Source organism: Peromyscus maniculatus, chromosome 8 (genome assembly GCF_049852395.1).
Source record: "Peromyscus maniculatus bairdii isolate BWxNUB_F1_BW_parent chromosome 8, HU_Pman_BW_mat_3.1, whole genome shotgun sequence".
Classification (NCBI taxonomy): Eukaryota; Metazoa; Chordata; class Mammalia; order Rodentia; family Cricetidae; genus Peromyscus; species Peromyscus maniculatus.
This window is the reverse complement of record NC_134859.1, coordinates 47,362,142-47,375,364: the sequence shown is the minus strand read 5'-3', so window position 1 is coordinate 47,375,364 and position 13,223 is coordinate 47,362,142. Positions and strand designations below refer to the sequence as shown.

The window sequence follows — 13,223 nt, the reverse complement described above, 5'->3', positions numbered from 1 at the left end:
CTCAAAATGGAAGGTGAAATCATGAGTTACAATTGCCAGGGATTCACAGCTTAGGAAAAGAGGCACCTGCAGATCCTCCCCCGAAACTCCAACCATCTGAAAACAATCAGCTCTCCATGACAATCTAATGATCAGCTAACATCAGCCTGAGCCCTGACAAAACACTAAGGAGCAGATGGAGCTCCTAAAAGCTGATGTCTATCATAAGCTACTCTCTCAAGTCACCGAGAAAACAAAAGTTATTGGGGGAGAAACTCAGAAAACCACGTGACTGCAGCCTGTTTCCTTGACTCCTCGCAATGCTTTCTCTTCTTATCTGAGGCTAAACTATCCTGCCTCTAGGACTTGTTCCATTATTTTCTAACTATTCTTTCTTTCCATTCAGTCTTTCTAATCAATATATAAAATCCTTCACACCAGAGTGATGATCCTGGAAGATGAATAAAGCGCACCTCAACAACTGAAGAATGCTGCTCAAAAGATGAAAACTAACGACCACTGGGTTCTTCTGTGAACTCCTGAGACAGAACAGAGGGGAAGCGGGGAGAACTACTAACCAGAACTGATGAGATAGAATTAAAATACAAGTATGCACAAATGTTTCAGGAACAATGAATGGGGAGACACCAGAGGTGTCATGTGGGGAGTCTTCACTCTTTTCAGATAATAGAAATTACAAGTGTGGCCCGTTGTGCCTGTAATCCCAGGAAGGCTGAATCAAGATGATTATCATCAACTGGAGAGGGTGAAGGAAAAAAAAAAAAGTGAAGCCAGTGGATTGGCTGCAACTCAATAATGGAGCACCACAGAATCCACAAAAGAGCGTGTGGGTGACCATGAACAAAGATGCAGACAGGAAGGGGAGTCGTATGAAAATCCCTTTGGTGGGCTGCATCTCAGTGAAACAGGCAGCAAGACTACCAGACCAAAAAAAAAAAAAAAAAAAAAAAAAAAGACAAGGGAATAAACGTTTAAAGTTGCAGAAAAGTTTTAATGTAAAGGTTGCCTGGGAAAGGGAAGGCAGAGACTACCCAAATGTCAAATGCCTAGCAGGTGGAAGAGTTGATCCAAGGTTCATGGTCACAGACTTACAAGTACATGGTTGTCTTTCCCCAGCTCCCTTCAATCTGGGGGCACCTTCAGAGAGCTGAGTTGAAACCACCAACAGGTTTTCTCCACTCCACATTTCCCCACAGCAGACTTTTCTGATCACAAATTCTAGTTGTCTCATCCTCAGACACTTGGTATGTCATGCTATTATGTCTTTGCTATTATGTTCCAAAAATATGTTGTTCCCCAACCTAACTTCTCTTCCCACGCCCGTTGTGGACGCCAACACCACAACCCCAACCTCACAATGATGGGCAAGAAACCTGTCTATGTTATTCACTCCTGTTCTGGACCTGGAGCATTTGCCTGAGCCATGGTAATCCCGCAGGAAATTACTTGTAAAAATAAAAAGGGAAATACATAATCTAAATGGGAGTTCACAGTAAATTTTTAAAGGAAGGAAATACTCTATTACGTTTACTAATCTCTAGCCGAAAGCCAACTGGCTACAGCGATCCCTCCGGACACAAACGTGATAGCTATCGTGACTATCAGCGTGCTGACATCTACTCGAAACCAAGGCTCTGGTACTCTCCTCTCCCTACAGGACCGCCCTGCACTTGAGTGTCCAGGCAAGAGAGCTGACGACGCCTGCAGGCCGCTGCCCTCATCCGGGTGGGCTGCGGAGAGCAGGGTTACCCTGACATCACACACCGAGAGCTTCCTGCAGCCAGGCAGGGCTCCCCGCCCGCTGGTGACCCACAGCATCCCCAGCTCTGCGCCTCCAGGGTCCCCGGTCCACCCGACCCCCGGAGCGCACAGAACCCTCCAGCGACCCCTGGCCCGGGCCCCTGCACTTCTGCCCACCCAGCTGGCCCTTCCTCCAGCTCAGGCAGTGGGCAGACACACGGACACAACAGCTTCGGAGACTGGGCGAGACCCCCCCGGCCCCAATTCAAGCGATCGCACCCGCTCCCGGAACCCGGCCGCCCTCCCTCACCTGCGACAACATGACGGCCTGGCGCCAAATCCTCCCCGCCCCCCAGCCCCACTTCCGGGAGCCACGTCAACACAGCTGCTCCCCGGTCCGGTGTGAAACCGACGCGGGTTGGTCGCCACGGGCCAAGAAGCCAAGCTACAGGGCCAACCGGAAGCCACTTGCCGGCAACACTTCCTTTGCGGTGAGGCTCGTGGGAGGGAGCAACTCCCTGGACCGGAAGAGCGGTAGGCGGGTCCGTGCCACAGAGGGCAGGGCCACGTACTGGGAGGGGCGGGGAAAGCGGCGTCTAAGTGCGGACGTGCGCAGTAGGAGGCGGGGCGGGCCGTGTGGGCGGGGCCATGCCGCAGAGGTGGGCGGGGCAAGCGTGGCCAGGGCAAGGGCTGCACCTCTAAGAAGCAAAACACCTGGGCATGAGTTGTCTAACTTTAAGTAGGTTCTGAAGGGAGGCTTCGTGAGTTATGAAGGAAAAATGGTTTTTGCCACTTGTAAAGTACGAACTGTGAGTCATCAGCACCAGCGTGGATGCTCTGAGAAAGGCGGGGCTTTATTCTACCTCTTAACTTTGGAAATATGTTTCTGTATATATAATCTTACTTTTGCGTTTTACATTTTAGGAATACTTAAGAAATAAATGTGTCCCTGGGAAGGAGTTTAAAAAAAAAGGGGGGGGGGGTAAGTAAAAGGCCAGAGGACTAAGCAGTGGGTGTAGTGCTGTAAAGGCAGAGGCTGGTCCCGTGCGCCCTAGGACTCAGGCACTTGGGGTTTCCGCGTCTGCCCCCTAAGTGTCGATTATATAACCAATCTCTGTGTCCATCTTTCCTCGGTTGTAAAATGGGAAGGATAGTGATGGCTTTCCAGAGCAGTTAATAAAGTGGCAGGCGTTGTTTTTATTACTGTTTTAAGTCACCTGGTGATGGTGTGATCCTGCCTAGATCTAAAATTCAGAGAATTTAAAGCCGTCTTTGAAACTTAGATATATTAAGATAGCAGTCTTCTGTTTGCTCGACTTATGTCAGACTTGGAAGATTGATGCAGTGTCCATCCCCACCTTTTCTGAACTGAAGGAACTGTATTCACTGAAACCCAGATTTTGCCTGGCTCTTTGCCAGCACCATTTCAAACCTACAGTCAGAATAGTGAAGAAACAGAGACATAATTCCCCAAAGCAGAGAAAGCTTGCTGGACAGACGACCTATGTCCTAAACCTCTTGGAGCATGTTTTTGGTGGTCCACCCTGTATTGTGGGGTTGTGTGGAGTTTTATCTTTTGGTCGTTTTCACTTTTTATATGAATGCAATTTGAATTTGTTACCGTATTTTTTAAATTTAGAACATTTGACAGGAAAGTGAATTTCTGACCTGTTTGGGGGACTTTTTTTTTTTCCTTTTTGGAGGATGGGGTGGGGAGGTCTTTGCTTGCTTTTGAAACAGGATGTTGCCTCATAGTACCAACTGACTTAGGTGCTCAGAACTCCTGCCTTAGCCTCCCAAGAGCTGGGTCTTAATGAAGGAGAAGGTCTGACTGGCTCTGTGTGGGGACTATACTCTTTATATAGGTCCTGAGGCCATCAGTGAGCTATATCCCTGCTGGTGAGCTACTCTTCAAAATTACCTATTTTGTCCCTGACACCACCCCCTAAGTATTTAAATAGGAGCCTTGATATACTTGATATTAGTGGCTCTTTGTATCAAATATGAATATGTTTCATTTTCATCGGATGAAGTTTGTTCCGACCAGTAAAATCAAATACAGTCTTCTAAATACAACTCAACCTTTTGGGCTCACCACCCTCTTTACCAGAACTGAGCTTCATTCTATGCAAAAATACCAGGAAAGTTCTTTATATTATCCTGATATTCACTTAAAAGTTTCCGGAAGCTATGATGATCCTAAACTGGTAGTGATGAATGGCATCTACCTGACAATGACGACCTCCTCTTGCCTTCATCTCACTAAGTGGAAGGTAGATGGCATTCTCTCCATATCTCCTCCTGTCTTAGTGTAATCTATGTGCTCTTTGATTCCTAGAAAGGTTCGGGTGAATTGCCAAAGAAATCTCAAAAAAAAAAAAAAAAAAAAAAAAAGAAAGAAAGAAAGAAAGGTCCAGACACCAACGCTCACTTGGTTTTCTGTTTGGTGTAATGGTGCTATAATTTCCCAAGCCTTGTTAGATAAACACATTTTGTCCAAGTTCGGGAGCCGCTGTTTTCCCTTGCTTCATGAAATTATCAATAGGCAGGCCTTTGATCTTACGAATCCACGCAGCTTTGCTGGCTTTACCTGGGTCGACTACTTTAGTGGATTCACTAGCTTGATATTCCTTCATCTTGGCTTCTCCATATTCTTTCTCCTCCTTCACAGTCAACAGCATGAACCCGGTGTTCATTCTAAGAGGATCCAGGGTTGTGTAGAAACGTGGCCGTTCTTTCTTGAGAGACAGGGTAGCTGTACCACCCCTAGGAGCGAGCATTCGGTTTGGTTTAATGACCTGCATGCTGGTCAGGGGGCCAACGCGGCGCTTTGCCCCATCAATTGAACTGGTCAAGTGCTCCTCGCCCCTTGGGCTATCAGAGACTCTGGAACGGATAAGTATGGGCTCAGGTATGGTGGACTGGACTCTGGGACTATGCAAGGATTTTTTCAAGTTGGGCTGCAGTTTCTGAATTTCAAGGGGAATATTGGTTTGTTTCACATCGGTGGAAAGGTTGCTGGATCGCAGCTGATCAACTGCATGTTGAGCTGATTTTCCTTTGAAACTTAGGACTTTCCTTGGATATGGAATGGAAGGCCCCCAGGCATCAATGACTGGAGTTCGGGGCCTGTGGGGATAAGCAAACTCTTCAGAATTGTGGGCTTGCTGCAGAGAATTGACAGTCAGAAGGAATCGGTCCGGTGTCATAGGGACTTTCCAGAACTTTTTCTTTGGATGACTGATTTGACCTCCAGGACTTGGCCCATCATCTGCTTCTTCAGAAAGAAAACAAAGGCACATCAGCATTCCATGGGAAATAGAGACTATCTATACAGAAAAGCCGAAGCCGTTCTAACTGCTAGGCACACGGAGGTTTTGTTGCCCAAAAGGCATGCCAACAAACATGCCAGGTGACATCAGAAATGATGACAGCAGAAAGGGCTTGTTTCTAATGACTATACTAATATTTGTGTAGGGTGTCATATTTTGAAGACAGCCTATGTAATTCTAATGTTCCACACATATTCAAAAATTCCTGTGAGAATGACTCTCGCATCTCATTCATGACTCCCATAAAATAGGTCTTGCAGATTTATAGCATATCCCCATTGTCATCAATAATCATACTGCAAAGATCAATTTTCATTTAATTAACCAGCTTCAGTTATGTTTCCCAGAATCAGGCCTAGATTCTAAGAACGTCACTCCTGCCTAATGCAATGTATCATAGCATGGCTAAAACTAGATTTCTAAAGAGGAGTCGCCAAAATGTTCTGACCAATAGTTATGAATCGGAAATGTTCACCAGAACAACAGAATCCTTTCTACAAACCACTTTATAGTTGAGGTATCTAAGACCATCCAGTTAACAAAGATGTCCTCTTGGATTGATGTAGATCTCTCTTTTTTTTCTTAAACATTTGGGCTTTTTTTGTTTTGTTTTTAAAGATGTATTTATTTATTTTATGTATATGAGTGCCCTATGACTTTATGCTAAAAGAGGGCATCAGATTGCACTAGAGATGACTGTGAGCCATTATGTGGTTGCTGGGAATTGAACTCAGGACCTCTAGAAGAGCAGCCAGTGCTCTTAACTGTTGAGCCATCTCTCCAGCCCCAGATCTCTTATGTCATTCTCATTTTGCCTTTTTTTAGTCCCTCCAAAAAAACAAGCCCCTTGTTTTCAAAAATAACTGAGTCAAGAGAAGGAGAAATCAGTTGCCTGTCTGAAGCCTTTCAACAATCCAAACCCAGAGTTCTGCCATGAAAGGAACAGCAACTAGGTATTATGCATATAATTTCCTTTGGCCATTGGATGGTGTCCCAAAAAGGACAGATGAGGGTAGTGTGAAACTTCAAGTGTTCCTGATCTTTGCTTTGCTAATTAAACAGTGTTTTATAAAAACATAAAACACTGGGATAATTTGGTTGTCAGAATCTTCCCTTCTCCTACTAAGTTCAGGAAACATGGAATTTTTTTTTTCTTTTTCATTATTCTGGGGATTTTGTTGTGGTAGGGTTTTCTGATTTTTTTTTTGGTATGGTAATATATCTTAGATCTGCAATTTAATACACATACAGATCTTCATGGTATGAATCTTGGCTGTTATATAATATCGATAGTGGCAGGTTGGGTTTACTATTTACCATTGTCTACTCTGATGGACATTTTATTTGTTAATAATGAACCTTAAGGAAATGCAAATACCATTTTTATTCACCACATAAACAGGAGGAGATAGGCAATGCCCAGAGCTGGCTTGCATGTGGTAAGGGCACTCACAGTGTTAATGGGAGTATAAATTGATTCTGCAGCTTTTTTTTAAGTTCAACCATGACAATAACTCTCTAGTTTTTAAGTGTATTTGCCCTTTAGCTCAGCAGTTTTATTCCTAGGACTCCATTCTGTAGGTACAACTGTGTATATGCACAAATATAAGATGCCCATGTTTAGGGTAGACCATTAAATCTTAATTGTTTGACTCACTTTGAAACCAGTCTGTGTGGGGATTTTTTTTCAAGGGAACATTACAACTAGTCAAAAAATATTTAAATAACAAAAACAAAAAACATTTGAAAAGTTTTCCAATGCCTTTCAAAACCATCAGAGGCATCCCAGCCATGATATCTAAAAGTACTTCTTAAAATCTCATTCCTGTCACTCTGTCCCTCATCTCCTTGTCTCACACACATCACCCATACACACTCACCCCCCCACACACACACACACCTCTCCACACACACTCCAGTCTCTCTCCTCTCTCAAGAAATCCCCTCCAACCAGCCTGACCCCTTCTTCCTTCTTCTGATGTGCCCATTAATCCAAATGACACAATGCAAGAGGGAGCCGGTTGGGAGGCAGAGACAAGAAACAGGTGAGGCGCTTAGAAAGGCTTCCACTCCACAGCCTTGAGTTAAGTTAGGAAAGAAACAAGAAACTGATCCCTCTTAGTAGGAACCAGTGGGAAGCCAATTCTTCTTTGCAGAAAGCATAACTGCACCACTCCCAAAGAAGCAGTTTAGGCTAAAAAACAAGGAGAGAGATTGGGGGCAGGAGAGACCTTAGCTCTTCTTCAAAGTAAAATATCACTATTCATCTTCTCTTCGCCTGCAGATTTTGCTTCCAGATTCTCTAGCCCATCTTCCCCAACATCACCAGCTCTCTTCCTGCCTTCCCTCTGGGGTGTCTTTGGTTTTCCTTGGTCATAAATCTCTATTAACATGATTAGGTTAAGACTGAAGAAGAAACCACAGTCAGTAGGTAATTTGATTAGACCTGAGTAGTGGGGAATACAGCAATAATTCAACTGGTTTTTACTCAAGATACCACTGTATGATCCTTGTCGCTGGCACTAAGCAGCCTGGCTCCAAGATCTGGGTTTCATCATGGCTCCCCTTCCACAGATCCTTCCTACAGAATATAAGCTTTAAGCATCTGAAACTCCCAGTTTCTCCAGAATTAACTGGTCATTTGCAGTGTGATGCTCTTGAAGGTGACCTGTTGTTGTTCTCTGTAGATCCTGAGTCCAGCTTCATGCCACAGAGACAGGTAGCATGAAGGAGTCTTGCTAGTATGATTTGCTCTTTAGATGTCATAAATACCATGGTACCATGTACATACCCCCACTTACATAACTACACACACACACACACACACACACACACACACACACACCTGCCTTAAAATTAACATCTTCAGGTGCACGGATTCTCTCTCAGGAGTCTAATGATAACACATTCTGTATAGAACAGCTTCCTGTGTATAGTAACTTTGTGTCTCCCCTGAGGACATAATAAGTAATAGCTTAATTAAATGTCCATAATATCCATAATAGTTCCCCCCTCCCTGACTCTATCAACACACACACACACACAGAGAGAGAGAGAGAGAGAGAGAGAGAGAGAGAGAGAGAGAGAGAGCTCATCCCCACTGATTGTCACTGAAATCATAATGATCTTGATGTTTTACCTGAAGAGACCTTCTTGTTTGGCTTCAGATGAACTTGAGACTTCTGAGGTTTATTTGATAAGAATTCCTGGCCCATAGTCTGTTTACTGGACACAGAATCTCTCAGGCTCTGAACCTGAATGCTGGACTTGGAATGCCCATCCCCATTGCTGGTTTCTTCCCTCTCCTCCTCCTTATCCTTACTCTTCTTTGCTTTGTTTTTGTCCATGCTGTACTGCCACTTTACGTTTTCAAACTGGAACAAGAGGATATTGCTGTCCGTCTGGACCACCATCCTGGAACCAAAATGAGAGTGTCCACAAGAGGAGCATGGAGGCCACTAAAACAAACATTGCAGTTGTGTTCTACCCGATCCCTAGGCTCGGGGAGCTGGGGCCAGGCAAAAACCATAGGAATGGACTGGTTCAGGGTGGTAGTTTTGTGAGTCTTTTCTTTGTGAATTAATCATGAAAGGGACACGTGTGTTCTGATGGCTTCACTGCTCAGGGTGGAATACCTTTTCGGTGAACTGCTAATTCTGGAGTGCCAGATACCTAGGATGCCCAAGACAAACAAAAGCTTAGGTACTCTGCAGGGAGATGTCTGGAAATTCACTCTTCTTTTTAAGCTTAGTGTCTAGACTCAGTGTTTCCGGTTTTATCCTTGGGATAAAAACTGTCAATAGGGAAGTCTCCTTTCCTCTGCTGGGCTCTCACACAAAGCCCCACTGGCTTTACAGCACCCTCTAGGACCTCTGGACACAGTGGAGACATTTTATAAAGCATAGTGATTTCTGTTGCCTCTAATCCTCACTCTCACTCCCCAGGGGACAAAGGTTTGGAACTCATATTTTCCACCCCAGCACACTTCCCATCTCCCACTCATTTCTTTCACTTTTTTTTTTCATTTGTACAAAGTAAGCTGCTTTCCTCTTTGTGTGTCTAGATTTCTTGAAACTATACGAAGAAACTGAAGCGTGCGTGTGCAGGTGTGTGCAGTTGTGTGCAGGTGTGCAGGTGTGTGCAGGTGTGCAGGTGTGCAGGTGTGTGCAGGTGTGCAGGTGTGTGCAGGTGTGTGCAGGTGTGCAGGTGTGTAGGTGTGTGCAGGTGTGCTCCCTCCTTAAATACTGTAATTTTAAGACTTTAACTTGTAGTGTAACCTCTGGAAAAGCATCTTGTTTGGGCTGGAAATGCTGAAATGGAGTCTGAGGAGTCAGATTCTGTTAAGAAATCTCCACCAGGTTTCTGTTTGCTCAAACCCAAAGGAGATCATCCAAGCTGGGCATCATGACACCCTTAAGAGTAAACACAGGCCGGGCGGTGGTGGCGCACGCCTTTAGTCCCAGCACTCAGGAGGCAGAGGCAGGCGGATCTCTGTGAGTTCGAGGCCAGCCTGGTCTCCAAAGCGAGTTCCAGGAAAGGCGCAAAGCTACACAGAGAAACCCTGTCTCGAAAAACCAAAAAAAAAAAAAAAAAAGAGTAAACACAGCTCTAATTGTGCCCTGATCACTAAGTCTGGGGCAAAGGCCAGTTAGTCCCACCAGAGAGACTTCCTTCAGCCAAGCTGGAGGGAAGCGTGGCCTATTGTGCTCTACCAGTGAATCCAGAGTCCCAGAGGAGGAAAAAGCAAATCACACAGAATTGTTCATGGTTCCACCCTCCACACCTACCTACCACCCACCTGTTGCCCTGATAAAAGAAGGATAGCACGGGGTCACCTCTGGCATCGACTTTTATCACCTTCAGACAGTTCCCATTGAGGAAGTTGTAGATGCGGATCTTGCCATCTCCACAGGCACTGATGACACGGAGGTACAGAAGAGACACCTGCAGCACCTCCCTGGAAGGGAACAGAGCAACAAACAGGCAGTACCCACCGTCTGGAAGACTCTGGGATTTGCTCGTGATCTCTAGTGTTGGTGTGCAGCTGGGAGATAGGAGCCTTGTCTGTCTTTGAGATACTGTTTCCATCTTTTATAATTCTAGGTTTAAATCCTTAACCATCAGCCATCCCATCCCCACCCTGCAGCTGTTTGCAATTTAGTCCCAGGCCGCAAGTCAGCCAAGGAGAAAGGACACTGCTTCAGGCTTGTAAGGGGGAAGTTGGAGAGAGAGGGTTGATATATCAGATGGCCATTTATTTTTTTCATGCAATTTGAGTCTTAGCTACTTATTTATACTGAGAGTTGGGTTTTGATCCAGTTTAGAACAGTGTTGTTATGTAAGAAAGAACAGTGTAAGGCTAAGGATTAGTTTTATATGGACAGATGTCTTAAATGTATTGACTCTCTTTTTCGGTCTTTAATGAGTGACTTTCATCCTTCCAACAAAGAATATCCTTAAAGAAAATTATATGTTCGTTGGGATGAGATTTGTGTGTTTTGGTGATGGCCAATAGGCAAGAAGGAAACCAGGGAAAAACCCAGAGAGAGGCCTCCAAACCAGTCTTTCCCCAACTACAGGGTTCAAGTTGGTTTATTCAGTTCTGACAAATACAATACCTTTTTCATTGATGGCATTGAATAGTTGAATGTAATCACATCAACTTGCTAGATCTTGCATGCAAAGCAAGCCTGTTGGTTATGATCTACCCACCCATATCTGCTATGGCTTAGGTATGGGTCGTGTGTATCCCCACATGGTTCATGTGCTGGAACATTGGTCTCTGGGGCAGCCATGTTAAGAAAAACTTTGAAGAGGCAGGACCTAGTTAAATCACAGGAGGCCCCACTCTCAGCAAGATGACGTAGCTGGCAGTTTGTACACATCTCCAGTTAGTAACTGAGGAAGGCATTGTTAGAAAGCAAGGCCACTTCACACACTCAGTCCTTCCTGGGTCACCACTATGTTGAGATGCCACCAACGTGGCCCTCACCACAAGCTGGACAGACAGGGCTGCCTGGTCTTTGAGCATCCAAAACTGTGAGCTAAATAAGACTCTTTTCTTTACAGCCCATCCAGCTTTGGGTGGTTCATTTGAGCAATGAGAAATCACCAGCCAAGGCCTAATTCATCTGGCACTTTGTTGAACAACAACAAGAAAAAACAAAACAAAACCAGAGTTCTCTCCATTTCCTCCCCACTACATATGTATACACACTTCACATACACTGACAGATTCTCTTGGGAACAACTCATGTCATATTTATCGCCAAATGTTCAACACATAGCACAGTACCTAGCCTGCAGCAGGTCTTAAATATATAGTTATTCTAAAGGTGACTTACATCTTCAGAGTATGGTCATTGCTACAGAAATGTTAAAAGAATGAAGTCTACCCTATTGGACTTCAACTTTGGTTGATCTCAGGGCCAGGTGAAGATTCTTCAGCGACCTAACAACTATCAAAAAAGAAACAGCAAAGACCTCAGAAAGCAGATACATGCTCAGGATATCTAAAAACAGCCATGAGGCCAGTGTGGCTTGGATTCCTCCTTAGGTGGAGGTGGAAGATATCAAACTAGGCTTTTATTCAAATAGTTAAACATCCAATGAAGTCCCAGTGCTTTGATAGCTTAGGCACCTCTTAGTCTGCCCCTGCAGTTATCCAGACCTGGGACAGAGATGTCCTGTGCAAAAGGGTTTGCCTCGCTGTCTTTCTTGACTTTGTTGAGCTGGACCTACACTTCCCCCAGGTTCCTGTGACATTCGGTAGTTCAACCTGTGCCAGTATAGCCTATGGTTACACATAGGCTTCAGAGTCAGACATCTACCATGAAACCTGATGCCACCACATCCTTGCTGCACATCACTGAGGAAGCACCTCAACCTTCCAGTCTTCCCTCACCTCCACCCCCCCCATACACACCTCACACCCCATTGAAAGGAATTGTCATTTCTACCTCATAAAATTTCTGCAACAATTTAATTAGCTGATTTCTTTTTTTAAGTTTGCCCAGTACCTGACTCAGTGGTGGTTACGGGTCTCAGACTAGCTCAGACTCCTTTCGGGTTTTATCTGCCCAGAGGATGTCTTCTGCTTTGCTCTTTCTGACCTTTACTCAGAGAGTAACATCAGTGAAGAGGGTGGAGATGGAAACTACAAAATTCCACCCTTCTGGAACAGCAACACAAACTGAAAAAAACTGTCAGAATCCACTCTTTCAGGGTCATGGGGAAAGTGCAGAAAGTTTGCGACAGCCTAAGGAACATTTCGACACGGAAAAATGGTCTTAGAGTAGATAAGAGTGGCGTGGTTTGGGCCATGTTAACTGACTCTAGTCCATTCTTCACTTGAGTGGTAGTGAGGGGAAAAATAGCCACATTCTTGGCACAAGAAAGCAGCAGACGGGTTGTGTTAGTGATGAGTTATGTGGACTGTCTAAGGGTTCTTGGAAGACTCTCTCAAGCTTTGTCTTCGTTACCAAGAATTCTTTCAGTGCTGGATCTGCTCCCCGAGGGGCATTTGCTGGAAAGTCTCATGTGGATAACTGGGCTCTTGCTACCTGAGGAACTAGAAAGTCACTGGGGCAAATGACACACTAACTAAAAAGTCAGGAAATGCCAGGGAATGAGAGGTCCAGGGCCCTCAAAAATCTCCAGCATATCCCCCAGAATCTAACATCCACACTGTCCAGCCCATGCTCAGGAAAGGTCTGAGAGAGCCTTGAGCTCCCTCCCCCAGCTAACCTTGATGTTCTGTGCAGGTGGAAGAGCGTACTAAGACAGGCCAAAGGAGAGATCAGGAAGGAAATAAGAAAATATTTTGCAGGTGAATGAAAATGAAAATACAGCATGTCAAAGCATACCTGTGATCGCAACACTCAAGAGGCTGAAGTAGTAGTAGACTTTGAGTTTGGGGGCAGCCTGAGCTACAGAACAAGACCCTGTCTTAAAAACAAAACAGGTAAAATAATGCTGGGGAAAATTTTATGCTACGAATGTGCACATTTCTCCAATCAGTAATCGACCCCTTTACCTTAAAACTAGAAGAAGAAAAAACAAATCAAAATCAAGCAGAAGGCAAGAAATCCTAAAACCTGATAGCATAAGTTAATTAGGTTGAGAATTAAAGAAATAGAGCAAATCATGAAA

At 44.7% G+C, this 13,223-nt stretch overlaps 2 protein-coding genes and 1 long non-coding RNA gene across 9 annotated transcripts in view; 1 reads left to right on the top strand and 2 right to left on the bottom strand.

The window, feature by feature from the left end:
• The window catches only part of Tvp23c (trans-golgi network vesicle protein 23 homolog C), a 126,624-nt gene extending 124,434 nt beyond the window's left edge, over positions 1–2,190 (bottom strand). For 3 of the 5 annotated variants that reach the window (XM_076542611.1, XM_006973531.4, XM_042282195.2), the window contains exon 1: positions 2,051–2,190. In XM_076542611.1, the coding sequence (XP_076398726.1) occupies positions 2,051–2,062 (12 nt within the window). In that variant the 5' untranslated portion in view covers positions 2,063–2,190. Of the gene's footprint in view, positions 1–452 lie in introns of all 5 variants that reach the window. The other 2 variants (XM_076542613.1, XM_076542612.1) reach the window with 2 other exon arrangements.
• LOC143266879 (uncharacterized) lies at positions 2,061–11,243 on the top strand. The gene is made up of 2 exons (XR_013041686.1): positions 2,061–2,282; positions 11,142–11,243. It is a non-coding gene; the product is annotated as an uncharacterized LOC143266879 (long non-coding RNA).
• Fbxw10b (F-box and WD repeat domain containing 10B) overlaps positions 4,172–13,223 on the bottom strand; it is a 31,748-nt gene continuing 22,696 nt past the window's right edge. The window contains exons 11-13 of one of the 3 annotated variants that reach the window (XR_013041684.1): positions 9,908–10,029; positions 8,212–8,486; positions 4,172–5,017 (exon numbers count right to left, since the gene is read on the bottom strand). Coding sequence is in view for 1 of the 3 variants with exons in the window: in XM_015992395.3 (XP_015847881.1) it covers positions 4,218–5,017; positions 8,212–8,486; positions 9,871–10,029 (1,234 nt within the window). In the remaining 2 variants the exon portion in view is untranslated. Of the gene's footprint in view, positions 5,018–8,211; positions 8,487–9,870; positions 10,030–13,223 lie in introns of all 3 variants that reach the window. The other 2 variants (XR_013041685.1, XM_015992395.3) reach the window with 2 other exon arrangements.